Source organism: Gymnoscopelus microlampas, assembly GCF_963454915.1.
Source record: "Gymnoscopelus microlampas genome assembly, chromosome: 20".
Lineage (NCBI taxonomy): Eukaryota > Metazoa > Chordata > Actinopteri > Myctophiformes > Myctophidae > Gymnoscopelus > Gymnoscopelus microlampas.
The window spans coordinates 21,196,630-21,213,153 of NC_139957.1; the positions used below are offsets into that span (position 1 = coordinate 21,196,630).

General features: G+C 43.3%; 1 protein-coding gene across 1 annotated transcript in view; it reads right to left on the reverse strand.

Annotated features, from left to right (window-relative positions):
* The window catches only part of tnika (TRAF2 and NCK interacting kinase a), a 119,658-nt gene that overhangs the window by 16,847 nt on the left and 86,287 nt on the right, over positions 1–16,524 (reverse strand). Inside the window, exons 16-26 of the mRNA XM_084044844.1 lie at positions 15,083–15,247; positions 14,463–14,723; positions 12,538–12,644; positions 10,993–11,108; positions 8,625–8,722; positions 3,881–3,949; positions 3,130–3,236; positions 2,569–2,671; positions 2,248–2,397; positions 1,478–1,592; positions 285–455 (exon numbers count right to left, since the gene is read on the reverse strand). Coding sequence (XP_083900970.1) covers positions 285–455; positions 1,478–1,592; positions 2,248–2,397; positions 2,569–2,671; positions 3,130–3,236; positions 3,881–3,949; positions 8,625–8,722; positions 10,993–11,108; positions 12,538–12,644; positions 14,463–14,723; positions 15,083–15,247 — 1,462 coding nt within the window. The remainder of the gene's footprint in view (positions 1–284; positions 456–1,477; positions 1,593–2,247; positions 2,398–2,568; positions 2,672–3,129; positions 3,237–3,880; positions 3,950–8,624; positions 8,723–10,992; positions 11,109–12,537; positions 12,645–14,462; positions 14,724–15,082; positions 15,248–16,524) is intronic.

Here is a 16,524-nt window from a genome sequence, read left to right on the forward strand (position 1 = left end):
CCGCGCTATGAGCTTGTAGATCTGTAAAATAATGCTTTTTAGCTCAAATCCAAAAATGACACAGATCCGTTCCACGTCTTAAATGATACCATGTCGATTCCAGGCTCTGAAAAAATGCACGTGGCCCACCCATCTGACACTGCCGTGTTAAAGTGGTCAGATGGGTGGGCCGCGAACACTTTCCAAGATTTCCATGTGGGTCCCTGATCCAGGAAAAGGCTGAGAAGCAGCACTGGTCAAAAAAACACATTTCCTCTGGAGTCAAGACGCTGCCTCTCTCTCACCCCAGAGCGCGGCACAGAGGATCTCAGAGTTGAAGCGCTTCTTGTACTTGCGGATCTCCGGCGTGTCGCTGTGGGGCCTGATGTTGGTGGGGTTTACGTTGACCACGGAGATCTTCCTGGCTTCGTTCAGTCTGGCCTGTTCCTGCCTCATCAGCTCATTGGCAAACATGGCTAGAGTAAAACAAAAGAAACGTGGCGATTGATTTGTTCATCCAACAATTATTGTCTGATGATTTAATAAAAACATCTCTCTCTCTCTCTCTCTCTCTCTAATACTATAATAATAATTAGAATACTAAATTGTACTTCTGATCAGAGTTATACAGTGTGGTAGTTATTTATTTTGTTTATTATTATTTATTTAATGATTCATTTTTTTTTTGTGTCAGCATGTTGGCACTGGAAAAAAAAAGTTTAATGTGTCTGAATAATCCCGTCAGGGATGGGCTGTGAAAAGGCAGCTGGACACGAAAATAATTCATTCATTCATTCATTCATTCAGTCAGTAGAAATAAAATCAAAGTTGATATTACACAAAACTATAGCTAAAGTTATCTTTCCGCGCGATGTGCAGTCAAGACAACTCATGAATGGATTAACATATTTTTTAATGAATATAAATGAGCAAATGCATTTATTATGGTTAGGCGATGAATTGGATCTGCTTACAGGTGCTCTGAGGACACACATCTACATCTCCCTACCGATAGGGACTCCAAATCCCCCATAGTGCATAAAAGATGATCCAAAACAATAGGTGGTCGCTGGGGTGGTGGAGGGTGAGTGAGCAGCAGAACAAACAGCAGAAAGCAGCCACAAACAGCAAGCAAGGAATGAGCAATGCAACTTCCCCATTTCAATAGGGTTCTCTATTATGAAGAGAGTATGTGATTGGTTGAGAATGAGAATAGAAGCATGGAGCTGAGACTGACCAATGGTCGGCCAGCATCAACTGAGTGTCCTGACTGAACTTGCTCTGTGCATGTACCATGGGCGACACTCATTTAGCTTTATTATCATGAAAATAAATTGTTTAGATACAAGAGATTATTGCCAAATATAATACACTGCTATGAGCAGAGTAAGAGATACTGTATGTAAGTAATTCATAGAATTCTTACGGTTGACGGTAATGCGATGGAGATCAACATGGTTATTTGTGAGCAAAGCTTTGCTGTGATTGGTTTACTTACAGTGCAGTTCACCCGCTGCTGAGGTCTCATCATCGTCATCGTCATCGTCATTCGTTTGATAGATGCGTGGATCGACAAACGGAGTGAAGGACGCTTTGGACCCGCCCACGCCAAACTGTTAAGAAAGGAAACAGTCTGAGTTTCAGCTATGTTCAGCTTTCATTAAGCCATAGCACATGCATTCCTTGTGTGTGTGTGTGTGTGTGTGTGTGTGTGTGTGTGTGTGTGTGTGTGTGTGTGTGTGTGTGTGTGTGTGTGTGTGGTGTTAGGGATGGGCAATTAACTGAAAATATATCGAAACCGATCTTGCTCATGTAGGTTAATTGAATAATCGAGGATAAAAAAAAAAAAATATATATATATATATATATATATATATATATATATATATATATATATATATATATGTGTGTAAACAAATCGACACAAATATAATAGGTTTTTGATAATCAACTAAATCGATTAGTCTGATTTACACACTTAACCCTGTATTATACTTTGTTGTACAAAAATAGTGAAAATAGCCGATCTACAAGTTCCCAACGTGCCGCATCGTGGGCTTGCAGATCGGCTATTTTCACGGTATATATTTTTTTAAAGTGATCATACATTAATCATGATCGAGGAAAAAGTTTGAAATAATGGTAATATTGATTTGAAGTCATATGGCCCAGCCCAAGTGTGTGTGTGTGTGTGTGTGTGTGTGTGTGTGTGTGTGTGTGTGTGTGTGTGTGTGTGTGTGTGTGTGTGTGTGTGTGTGTGTGTCCAACCTCAGCCATGTCACTAAGCTCCTGCAGGGCCGAAGTGGGCGTGGCCGACGGGGAGTTACTCTGCTGCACCAGGTCAGGCAGGTTACCATGGTTACCATGGTTCCCAATCCCATTGCTCTCCGTGTGACCCCCTCGCCTCCTCTCCTCCGCCTGAGATGGAAGGAAAGAGAGAAAGAAAGAGAGCAAGAAACACATAAGTATTTCAGATCATTTTAGTGTGTGTGTGTGTGTGTGTGTATGTGTGTGTATGTATGTATGTGTGTATGTGTGTGTGTGTGTGTGTTTGCGCGTGTGTGTGCGTGCGTGTCGTGCGTTCCTAACCTCTTTCATCACCAGAGTGCCGTCTTTGGAGCTATTGTAGGCGTCTCCGAGAGCATCCTCTGTCAGCCCTCCATACGACTCTCCACTACTCTGCACTGCTGGCCTGCAACACACACACACACACACACACACACACACACACACACACACACACACACACACACACACACACACACACACACACACACACACACACACACACACACACACACACACACACACACACACACACACACACACAGCACGCACACAAAATTTCATTTGCATGACAACTCTGACAAAACTATAACTGGCAACTTACTGGCATGGGAAATGTTCTCAAGACACATCAAGACAACTTCAGTTTTAGAAGTTTATACAAAAACAAATGTAGAGAGAGTAGAGAGAGAGAGAGGAGAGAGGAGAGAGAGAGAGGAGAGAGGAGAGAGAGAGCTATATCTAGAAACAAAAGCTTAAATGACAGATTGTCAAACGGGAATATGGATAGAATGATGGTAATGCAGAAAGAAACGAAGAGAGAAAGAGCAATAAACAAGACGGAAACGAAGCAGTACGCCTTACATGACGCGCGGGATGTCGCTGACAGCCACCGTCCCGTCGTGCCCCACCGTCTCGCCGTCCTCGTCGCTGCTCTCCGAGTCGTCGCTGGAGGAGGAGTAGTCTGTCACCTTCATCGCGACAGAAAAGACGCCGGAGCAAAAAATGTTACATCCGCGCAAATTAGCATTAGCACGCTGCAACGTCTGGGGAGCCTCAGGGAGCCTCAAAGACAAACAGGCGAGGGGAGAAATAAACCATATTTATCCTCATCAGCGCCGTCATCAATCGTATCGCCACAGTTCTATTGTCAGATGTCACCCGTGTGTGTGTGTGTGTGTGTGTGTGTGTGTGTGTGTTCATTACGGCTGGTGAATTGATATTCGAATATCGAATATTCCTCGAATATGGGGAAAATATGTATATTCGAATATGAAAATTAATATTCATTTTTAATATATTTTGTTTATGTTTATTTGACAGGGACAATACAAAAAACAATGTATCGAGTTATAAAAACAAACAAAAGATATGTTTTATTGCATCCGAGCACTCGATACATTGTTTTTTTGTATTGTTTCTGTCAAAAAAATTAATTAAAAAAAAGATATATACTTTTTAAATATATATATATTTTTATAATAATAATAATAATAATAATAATAATAATAATGATAATATTTGAATATATTCAAATATCTGCCAATTTTTAAGACCAATATTCGAATATCATTTCTGAGGAAAGTTGACAGCCCTAGTGTTCATTACTGTGTACCTTGACTGGAGGTCTACTGCCCTCCTCCACTCTCAGCTCTCTGAGCTCCTTGGCCAGTGCACTCAGGTCCTGGAGGCAACAGAGAGACAGGGACAGACAGACAGACAGACAGACAGACAGACAGATTAACCTCAGGGACATTGTCATGTTCATCAGTCTCCAGGGCTCGTATTTATCAATCATCTCAGAATCACTCCTTAAGAATTAAACTAAAAAAGTTTGTCTAGCACTAAAGAATACTTCTTCTTCAGAGTAGGACATGAGGACTTCATGAAGCTTCCCATACGCACTTTCAGTGAGAACATCGATCTGCACACTCTGAGTGCTAAGGATTCGGCACATTATAAAGATACATTATAGGACCATCTACATCGTTTTGAATTAACCCATTCAGACCTGAGGCCGATTCTACAAAATGTTTTCTAAACTGTTTTCTGAAAAAAAAATAGCAAAATCATAAGTAATTGGTTGTGGACCCCCATCTCAAAATATGTTGTTTCAGGGACTCCCAGAAGCAAAGATTTGAGTTTTGTTCGCTTTAAAAAATATATATATTCAATGATTTGCACACATTTTCACGATTTTTCAAAAAATAGCAGATCTACAAGCTCGTAGCGCGGCACTCGGTGCCGCGCTATGAGCTTGTATATCTGCTATTTTTGAATGTCAAAGTATAAAATAATGGTTAAAGTGGTTACACAGATGCGTTCCCGGTTTGAATGGGTTAAATACAGACAATAGGACCACTTATTCAGTATGTGTGTATACAACTCAGCAAAAGAAAATCTATCACCAAAAGTGATCAATAAATCCAACAATGCTATTTATTGATTTGCAAATTGCATAGTAGGCTACACTGTATGTCAATTGGCCAGCCACTCCCAGTTATTCCTCCTCTATGCTTTGGGCAGTGAGCTTTAATATGCATCTACTGTACAGTAAGACGCAGACAACTCCAGATTAGCTTTTGAATTACATAACAATGAGTGGTGGGAAACATTTATTAGTATTACTAAGGGCAATTAAACCATACCTAAACTTAGCCATCTCTAACCTAATGCCTAAACCGTAACCAGGGAACACATCTCAACAGGGCGACACATGCCTAAAAATAACCAGGGAACACATGTTGATGGGTGGGTGGGGGGGACAGTAGTACTGTAGGGCACCATTGTTGCTAAATGCTAAGACAATTAGCATTGTTAGCATCTTAGCTTAGCATTTAGCAACAATGGTTCCCTGCAGTACTACTGGGGACATCTCAACCATAGACATATAAAAGGTAGACGCCTCCTTCGGCTCTGAAGCGTTCGCATCTCGGGCGCGCTTCCTTGTTCCGCAGGGCTAGCCCATATAAGGCTTGGGCTAGCCTTCCACTTCCTTCCGCTTCAGCAGGGCAAGCTGGAAACTTCCGTGTGCGTCACAGAAGGGGGCGTTCGGTAGGCCAATCAGAGGCAGGTGGGGCGGGTCTTTTCTTAAGAGGCAGCCGCGCAGCAACTAGTCAGTTAGACGTGCTGTGATTGGCCAGTAGTTAACGCGATGTGATTGGTCAGTAGTAAACAGCCCTGCGGAAGAGCCTTGTATAGAGGATATGCGCATGCTTAAAGTGAATGGCACATCGAGTGGCAAATCGAGTGGCAAAGAAACATGCAAAATGAGTTTAAAATTGTTTAATGTTGTTTAATGCAATCAGACATGACTTTTCTGTTTGGATGCATGGGCTGTCAAGGCCAGAAAGTATTTTTTTGACACTCAGTAGGCATTCCTGCATAACTTCCGGGTTTGATGATGATGTCACATGCATATCCTCTATTGAGATACCAGTCGCTACAATGAACTGTAGAGGCCAATGAGGTATCTAGGTTTCTATATCTATGATCTCAACAACACAACACAACACAACACAAGAAATCTCGAGCTCTCCTTAACCCTGCTGAAGATTAATCTCCTGGGTTGATAAAGTGTATGGCGCTCTTTTACTCCTATGGCTAAAAGTAGGACCAAATGTGCTGGAGATTTTGGGCAGGTCAGGACCGATTTCCTCTGAGACTATGATGAATATGGGCACAGGTCACAAATAGACAGAGAGAGAGGAGCGAGGGGAAGAAGAAAGTGGGACAACAGGCATAGGTAGTAGGTACGCATAGAGTACCTTATTAGATTAGGAGCACTGAACCAAAGACCAGTTCACGTTGCAGACTTATAGTTAAGTTCCTATGAGTTGTGTGATGCAGCGTTCCTATTCTTTGTGAACACCAGGAGGGAATTTCATGAATAGCAGTGGTGGAAAGTAACTAAGTACATTTATTCAAGTAATGTACTTAACACATCGGGTGCCAAACACGGTCTGAACCAGTAGCCCCCCGAGAATGGCGGAGTGGGTTTGACGCACCGTTGGAAGGCAGCAGCAATGACACCCCCCCTCCCCCCCCCCCACCAAAAAAACCCACCCCCCTCCCGAAAACACCCCCATGCTAAGAGGACCGTGCTCCACTCCCTCTCATTCAACCCAGTCGACCAGACCAAGTCATGCGGGAAGGGGCGGGGTTGGAGGGGATGGGGGGGGGTCCATCATACACGGTGGGCTTACCAGCTCCTCCTGGCCCAGTAAAGTTGATGACAGAGAAACACAGGAAGAGAGAGACACTATTCAGAGATGGTTCGGGCACTTTTTGCATTTTTCAATCACAACCCCATGTGTGCACGCACTTACACTAGCCCTGGAATGGCTGTGATATTCTTCACATTTCATGCATTACCTATAGCAGTGGTTTTCAACCGGTGGTCCGGGGACCACCAGTGGTCCTTGGGGGGGGTCCCTGGCATGAAAAAGGTTGAAAACCACTGACCTATAGTATTACCTATACACAGCCATAGATCACACCCACACCCCTCCCGGCAGGGGAGTCATTGCGGCGGCATGAAAAGTTGTGATTAACCCATTAAGACCTGGAACTGTGTCATTTTTTGATTTGAGCTAAGAAAGCATTATTTTACACTTTGGGCTTTTCAAAAACAGCAGATATACAAGCTCATAGCGCGGCACCGAGTGCCGCGCTATGAGCTTGTAGATCTGCTATTTTTAAAAAATCGTGAAAATGTGTGCAAATCTTTCAAATATATATATTTTTAAAGCGAGCATTTTTAACTCAAATCTTTGTTTCTGGGGGTCCCTGGAACAACATATTTTGATGGGAGTCCGCGGCCAAATACATATCATTTTGGGGGTCTTTGACATGAAAAAGATTGAGCACCACTGATATAGAAACATAAGTTTTTCAGAATACTGAGATTTAGGAGACATGTAGAATCGGCTTCAGGTCTCAATGGGTTAAACACCGAAGGAAGTTTTCATATGTTCAGTCCTGCAAACACACCGTCGTGTACAGAGAACGTGGTCCATGTGAAGCTCATGGAAACGTGGAGATATTTCACTAAACAAACGTTTTCTGCAAGAAATGTCAAATGGAGGAGAGACTAGATTGACAATAGCTGACACCCAGTCACAGCTATTGATTATTGGGTGAGTACTCAATGCAGCACTACTACTTTTAATGCCGCTGCGATGACTCCCCTCTCCAGGAGGGCTTGGGTGTGATCTATTGCTGTGTATATGCACTATGTGAAGTGTATGTAATATCACAGCTCTTCTAGGACTAGCACTACACCACACAGACACACGCACAAAGGCGTGTGCATGCATACACAGTCATGCATTGCACACAAATGACCTGTACAATCCGTGAACACTCACTTGCGCACACACTCCAGTGTTGATTTCGTCGACTGAAACTATGACGAAAAATGTTCGTCGACTACCTTTTTTTCACAGACGAAAACTAAATAAAAACGAAATAAAAACTAAGCTATGATGACTAAAACTATGACTAAATATATTGACAATTTCGTCAACAAATAAAAACTAGACTAAAATGTTAGTGAGGGACTAGTGGAGAAGAGATACAGTAGAACTAAAAGTCATTTTATGTTTGATTGCGCTCAGGTGTTGCGCTCTGAAAATAGCAGATCTACAAACTCACAACGCGTCGCCCGCGTTGTGAGCTTGTAGATCGGCTATTTTCAGCATGCAACCAAGTGTAAAATCAGCCATTACGACGCCATCAAGGCACCGCCAAAATACATTTTAGTCGATAATCTTATGATATTTAGTCGACGAAACTAGACAAAAACTGAAACATTTCAGATGACTGAAATATGACTAAAACTAAACTGAATTTTAGTCAAAAGACTATGACTAAATTTGCTGTCAAAATCAACACGCACGCACGCACACACGCACGTCTGGTCAACAATGCCCTCAGTCAAACACTGATATTTTGTTGAAAGGAAAACATGGGATCTTCCTGAGAGAGCAGCCTCCTTCTCCATGCCAAGGGGTTAAACAGAGGGAAGCTGAAACATACTGAAATGGGGGCGAAAGGTGTGTCACTGACCTCGTCTATGGCTTTCTTATAGCTCTGAGCAATGGAGGAAGGAAGAGAGAGAGAGAGAGAGAGAGAGAGAGAGGGGGGAGAGAAGACAGAGAAAGAGAGAACCAGATGAGTAGCAGGGAAAAAAAGGACAGAGAAGGCCAGTCGAAAATTCCAGAGGAGGAAAGGGTAATGAGCACAACCATGGCAGAGAGTGTAATGTGTGTGTGTGTGTGTGTGTGTGTGTGTGTGTGTGTGTGTGTGTGTGTGTGTGTGTGTGTGTGTGTGTGAGAGAGAGAGAGAGTGTGACTCACTGCAGGTCTGCTGGGTCTTGCTGACTCTCGTCCCTCGTCCTGTTTTGGCTTGGCCTCCTGATTGGCTCCTGGGGGGGATCCTTCATGCTTGGTTTGACCTATCAGAGCGAGAACAGAGTTTTACAACAGTACACACAAAACACTTCTACAGCTTCTATCAGTGTAAACACACAGGGATAATGGGGGAAAAAAAACATTGTGTACTGTATCACTTGTCAAACGACTCGTGTAAACAACATTCAGCAAGGCTGAATGTTGTTTACAGAAAGAGCTGCTCTGTCTTGAAAAAACTGCAGGTGTTTGTGTCGTGGGTAGGCCTGTCACAATTATTACATAATCGTCTAATCGCAATTATTATATATAATCGCATAATCGTCATAATCAATTCCATGTTAAAACATGTCATATATATTTTTTAAATGTCAAAAATAGTGTAAATAGCAGATCTACAAGCTCAAAAATAGATCGGCTATTTCCACTTAAAATGTTTATTTTTAACTCACTGAGTGCCAGAATTATTTCTGGCTATTTCTGGCCAATTCGATTTTTTATTATTTTTTTCAAAGTAAAAAAAAGTGCTTAGGAAGCGAGATACAGCCTTTTTCAGTTATAAGTTAAACAAGGAGTGGATGGAGCTGCAAATCTTCAGATAATGATATCTTGGGTTCTGAAATTTTTTTTCTAAAAAAAACAAAACAAAATTGTACTACTTTTTTTTTACTATTTTTTCAAAAAACATAACGTTCCAATAATCTTCAACGACAGAAAGCACAATTACGGCATTAATCGCAATTATTTGAGTGAGAAGAATTAATCGTCAACTTAAATGTGTTTAATCGTGACAGCCCTGGTCGCGGGGCACGTCACGAGCTCGGCCGTGCCATCTCCTCGTACGTGTCAATCTTTTCACCGTCAGCAGCAGGCTGTGGGAGAAGCTTCTTCTCTCGCAAAACACACAACCAGACATGCCTCTCCTGCCCCCCCCCCTCCCACCCCCCCCCCCCCCCGTGGCACGTGTTTGTCAGCGGGAGATCCATGCATATCTGTTATATGTCCCACTGGTCGTGGTGTCTGACACATCTCACACTGTAGTCGCCTCTTCCTCCCCCACTATCTCCTGTCTCTCTCACTCCCGCCGCCCCCCCCCCGCCCTCTCTCTACGTCTTTCTTCCATTCCCTCAATCTCCCTCTCCTTATCTCTCCCTCGTTTCCTCTCTCTCTCTCTCTCTCTCCGCCTGCGTCTCGGAGAGAAGGAGTGCAACAGGGCACGGCGGACAGGTTGAGCGGAGCAGAACCGCGAGCTTGACACCGTCCTCCCACCACAGCAACGCACTGAAGCCCCCCGGAAGCTCGCGGGTCTGTCTGTCTGTCTGTGTGTGTGTTTAGTAAGTGTGTGGTGTGTCTGTGTGGTGCGCAAACTGTGTGTGTGTGTGTGTGTGTGTGTGTGTGTGTGTGTGTGCGCGCAAGTGCCGGCGTGTGCACAGGTGATAGCGCATAGCGTGTGTATATGCCCTCATTCACATACTGTCTACACACTGTATCAGTGGTGGAAAAAGCACTCAAATGTTTTACTTAAGTAAAAGCATCAATACTGCAACGTAGAAGTACTCTGTTACTAGTAAAAGTCCGGAAAATTAAAAATGTACTTAAGTATTATTTGGTATCGTTGCGATGCAACGCGTTGTGAGCTAAAGTTTGAAGTAAAGTTTTCAAATAATTGTAGTGGAGTAAAAGTACAATATTTGCCTCTGAGATGTAGTGGAGTAGAAGTGAAATTATAGACAATTGGAAATACTCCAGTAAAGTAGTACCTCAAAATTGCACTTAAGTACAGCACTTGAAGTACTGTACATGCACTTAGTTACTTTACACCACTGCACTGTATGCACGTGTATGTGAAGTGTGTGAGCGCATATACCTGAACTGTGTGCGCTTTTTATTTGCACATAATATACTGTACATTTACACGTGCAATAGTATTAACCCATTGATACCTGGAACGCATCTGTGTCACTTTAGATGTCTTTGGCTATTCAAAAATAGCAGATCTACAAGCTCGTAGCGCGGCACCGAGTGCCGCGCTACGAGCTTGTAGATCTGCTATTTTTGAAAAATCGTGAAAAATATTTTTAAATATTTTTTTCCGAAAAATTGTTAGGATTTTGATTTTTTTTAGACGCTGCCTCAGGTCTTAATGGGTTAATTTGTCTAGAAATGATTGCGTATTTGTGTTGCTTGCATCAGGCTGGCAATTGCAGCTAATTAGTGATAATTGGTGAAAATTGTGGGTCATAAAAGAGGTGCCAACTTGGCCTCGGGAAGGCGAGTGCAAGTGTGTGCGAAGTGAGTGTGCCGAGTCTTCACGTACCTCTCCTCTCTGTGGAGCCTCCCTGTGATGAAGGAGAGGAGGAGGAGGAGGAGTTGGAGGAGGTTCTCTGCAGCACGGCGTCCAGGGAGAGCTCTGAGCGCCGCAAGTCCGGGTTACTGAAAACAAAAGAAACACCATCAGAACTTCGGTTCAGTCTATGTGCTATTCAAACCATCAGAACCTCTGTTCGGTCTATGTACTATTTAACCCCATTAACACATTGACTGCCAATCGCGTAGAGCTACGCGAGCCTATTCAAAGCCGCCACGTGCCAGTCGCGTAGACCTACGCGACGAAGTGGTGTTTTTTTCTTTTTTTCGGAAAAAAAGTTCACATTGCACTTTTTTTAATTTTCAATACGGCACATTTCATTGTAGCACCACCGGAAACGGAATTGTCCGGGATCCGCTTTTGCCGATCCCGTCGGCCTACGTTCTAATGACGAAACTGAAACGCCATTTTCCCTTTGTAGTTTTTCTCCTCGCTGATTACTGTTTAACATAAACCGTTCTAACTACAACATGGCGACCGTGTTTATCAAATGGATTTCACTGCTCGACGCAGACACATCGCGGATGTGTTTACAAACACTTTAATGATCGATCTTAAGGATTTTAACGAGGTCTATGGCGACGTGAAAAAAACAAAAAAACAACAATAAAACGTTGGCACTGGTGAGTACATTATGAGATTAACCTCTGGCATGGAATGTGTTAAGACCTGGAACGCATCTGTGTCGCATCTTTTTTTGAGCTAAAAAAAGCATTATTTTAGACTTTGGCTATTCAAAAATAGCGGATCTACAAGCTCATAGCGCAGCACCGAGTGCCGCGCTATGAGCTTGTATATCTCATATTTTTTATATATATATTTTTTTTTTGCAAATCTTTGATTTTTTTTTTTTCAAGCAAACATTTGTAACGCAGATATTTGCTACTGGGGGTCCCTGGAACAAAATATTTTGAGATGGGGGTCCTTGGCCTATATACATGTTTATATATACAAAAACTGTTTTTAGAAGACATTCTTAAAAAAAAGGCTTTTTGTAGAATCGGCTTCAGGTCTTAATGGCTTAAGCCAAGGTCTGGGTTACTGAAACAGCATCACATCCTCTGTCCAGTCTATGTATTATTCAAACCAATATACACGTCACTGCTGTAGAGGCCCCATTTTTGAAAAGCTTAACCACTTGAACCCCAGCATGCCTATTCTGGGGGGAACATTTGCCAAAAATAGCAGATAAGACACATTGCAAACCCTGCAGTACTTGCTAAATATATAACAGGCAGGGCAGAATTCTACTACAGCATCAGTAATTATGGCTGTCCCTTGTAAATAATGTCTTAGGTGCATTGATGAGCTAACATGAACCCAGAGCTAACATGAAACCAAAGGGAGTGCATTTTCCTCGATATTGAGGCTTATAGACGAAATTAAAAGAGCTGGGGGGGGGGAGGCTATACCTGGGAAATGTTAGGATATTTTCAGGATAATTCAATATCATACCCCTTCAAATTCCACAAGTTTGTACAGTATGATCTTTACCTGGCACGTATGAGCTGGGATCCACTGCGAGGTCCAAGCCCTACTCCTCCGTTAGGAGAATTCTTCCTCACCAGGGCTGGGGAGATGGAGGTGGTCCTGGCGGGCACCTGAACACATACAAAGAGAAACTCCATTACAACTGCTTTTCAGTATAGGCCTTTCTTTTGACATCTGGGCAGAAAATGTGTAGAACTCAAAGCACCTTTGAAACCTCCTCAATGTGGGATTCAAATTTCGGGGTTAATGGGAGAACGTGTTCGTGAGTTATGAGCAGACTTTGAAACTATACAGCATCTGCCAAATTGAATAAATGTCATGGTTTCTGAGAGCCAGTTAAACTAAGAGCAAAAGAAGAAGCAGGAAAATAATGAATCAAACAAAAAAAGAAAACAGGGTTCCTAGCACCTGCGATACTTGTGCTTGAGTCTGCAATTACAGTACTACTACACAAGTATACTACTGTGGCGCAGTGTTGATTTTGACAGTACATTTTTATTTAGTTTTAGTCATAGTCTTTTGAATAACATTCCATTTAGTTTTAGTCATATTTTAGTAATCTGAAATGTTATAGATTTTGTCTAGTTTTAGTCGACTAAATATCCTAAGATTATAGTCGATATAAATCTACAGTTGATTTAGTCGACAATAATGCATTTTGGCGGTGCCTTGATGGCGTCGTAATGGCTGATTTTACACTTGGTTGCATGCTGAAAATAGCCGATCTACAGCTCGCGTTGTGAAGCTCACAACGCATCGCAAATGACTTGTCTTTTAGTTCCACTGGATCTCTTCTCCACTAGTCCATCCCTAACATTTTAGTCTAGTTTGTATTTGTTGACGAAATTGTGAATATATTTTGTCATAGTTTTAGTCGTCATAGCTTAGTTTTCTTTTCGTTTTCGTCTGTGAAAAAAGGTAGTCGACGAACATTTTTCGTCATAGTTTTAGCAGACGAAATCAACACAGCTGTGGCGATTGATTGATTGATTGACTGACTCATGAAAAACATTATGCTACAATAACATACAGTATATGGCCCACCATAAACAAAAGGATAAACGCAAAAAAAACTGACGGCTTGTTTCTATCACGGACGTGGACACCATTCAAAGTAATAGGGTGCCAGAGAAGAACATGGCAGCCGCCGCGTCCATTGAGTTCAATGGAGAAGTGGGGCCCTGTTATATTCGGTTCCTCAAGCTATACAGCGGTGTATGAAGTCATGTAGTGAGATGGGTGCATGAGTGTGTAAAGTGCAGTAAGTGTGCGTATGTGTCCTAGTGTTGATTTTGACAGCAAGTTTTGACTCAGTTTTAGTCATAGTCTTTTGAATCAAATTCCATTTAGTTTTAGTCATATTTTAGTCTCTGAATACTGTATTTTTTTAGTCGACTAAATCTACAGTTGATTTAGTCGACTGAAATGTATTTTGGCGGTGCCTTGATGTGTCGTAATGGCTGATTTTTACACTTGGTTGCATGCTGAAAATAGCAGATCTACAAGCTCACAACGCATCGCGCTGCGAGCTTGTAGATCTGCTATTTTCAGAGCGCAACACCCGAGCGCAACCAAACATAAAATGACTTGTCTTTTAGTTCTACTGGATCTCTTCTCCAGTAGTCCCTCCCTAACATTTTAGTCTAGTTTTTTTTTGTTGACGAAATTGTCAATATATTTAGTCTTAGTTTAGTTTTAATCGACAAACTTTTTCGTCATAGTTTTAGTCGACGAAATCAACACTGATGTGTCCACACATGATGAAGTCTCTGTGAGTGGAAGCGTGGGTGTGCCTGTCCCCGCAAAACCACACTGGCAACCAAACTAATAATAACCCTGTTCCTGTATCCATCAGCATTTCCAGTACATAGTTAGTCTGTCTTCCCTCCCTCTCTGTCTTTTCTCCCAACCTGTGCCCTCCTCCCCACCTTGGGTGGGATGTCTTCCTCTCTCAGCCAGGCGGTCCTGTCCCTGTCCCGGTCTCTGTCCCGCTCCCGTTCGTCCCGGCTGGTGACGCGCGGCGGGGGGGTGGGGTTGTCGGAGGTGGGGTCCGAGTTCTGGCGAGGCATCTCGGGCCGCGGGGAGGAGCCCATCCCGGCCGCCTCCCCCAGGGCCGAGCCGGTCTGGTCCTGGAGGGACTGGGAGCCCGACATGGAACTATGGGTCTTCACCGGAACCAAGTGGGCCATCTATGTGTGTGGGGACACAGGGCGAGATAGGGGAGAGAAGGAGGGAGATTTGGAGGGATGGAAGGAGACAGACAGATGGAGACAGGAAGGAGAGGGACAGAAGAATGGAAGAACGGAGGGTAGGAGCAAGAGAGTGAGACACGGAGGAGAGCGAGGGTAAGAGGAGAGAGATTGAGGGGGGGGAGAAAGAGTAAGGAAGCGGAGGCAGGGAGGATGGAGGGATAACATGGAGAAAGGATGAAACAGAGGGACACAGAGGGAGCCAAGATGGCCAATGTTAATTTCTGCCACACACCTGGTGTCATGAAAAAACCCCACCAAACTCACACGCACGCACGCACGCACACACACACACACACCTGTGGCTCAATGGAGCGGTGGATGGGTGGGGTGCGGGCGGGCTGCATGCCCCCGCTGCTGAAGGACTCGGAGCGGGGAGGGAGGGAGGGGTCGGAGATGCGGTTGGACACTTTGTGCTGCAGCGCCGGGGAGCTCTGTCTGTTCAGCTTAGAGCGCTCCTCCACCTGAGACAGGTCACACACACACACACACACACACACACACGCCACTGTCACACACAGGACAGCACGGTACGGCATGGCACCCATCCCGCCGCCGTCACGCCAGGGTCACTCTAGACATGCTACCACCCCCCCCCCCCCCCCCCCCCCTTCCCCTCCACTGGACACTGGCGGGGGAGGGGCAGGAGGGGACTACCAACAGACAGTCTCAACTTCTCAACTCTGGGGGACAGCAATTGAATTGAATTGTTACATTGTAGTGTGACAAGAGTTTGTGATTAATATGATGCGTGTGTGTGTGTGTGTGTGTGTGTGTGTGTGTGTGTGTGTGTGTGTGTGTGTGTGTGTGTGTGTGTGTGTGTGTGTGTGTGTGTGTGTGTGTGTGTGTGTGTGTGTGTAGGCCTGTCACAATTATCACATAATCGTCTAATCGCAATTATCTTTGCATAATCATCATAATCAATTCCATGTTAAAAAATGTCGTATATTTTCAAAAAATGACAAAAATAGTGGAAATAGACGATCTATACTCTCAAAAGACGTCACGATGCGACACGTTTTCCACTATTTTTCCACTATTACTGTTTATTTTTAAGTATAAAGTCATTAAATATGTGTTATTTGTCATATCTGCCCTGTGCAACTTTTGTTTCCGAAAGCTAAAAGCCAAACAGAAATGACATTTTTATTCATAATGCTCCAATAATATATATTACATCGTTAATCGCAATTATTTGATCGTCAACTTACATTTTTAATCGTGACAGCCCTGTGTGTGTGTGTGTGTGTGTGTGTGTGTGTGTGTGTGTGTGTGTGTGTGTTGCGCATCATATCTCTGTATGGGCCTGACTGTAACTTGCCATGCCCTCACAGCTTACCATGAAGCTCTGATGTATTATATAGTTAATGTGTGTTTTTAATTCCCATGTCTTTGCTGTTAAAAGTTCTATTGTGAAGAGGCTTGCCCGTTGTCGTTTTTTGTCCATTTACAAACTTCCAAGGAAGGTGTATTTGATATCCTCCCTGCGTGACCATGCGTCATGTGTGTGTGCGTGTGCGAGGAACACACAACATTCCATTCCTTCGCCGGCAGCGTCTCCCTTCAGATTTGTATCTGTCACCCGCATAATCAAGTGCATTTCTATTTCAGTGGTGGAAAAAGTACTCAAGTTCTTTACTTAAGTAAAAGTACCAATACTGCAATATAAAACTACTCTGTTACAAGTAAAAGTCCAGAATTAAAAATTTACTTGAGTAAAAGTACAAAAGTATTGGCATCA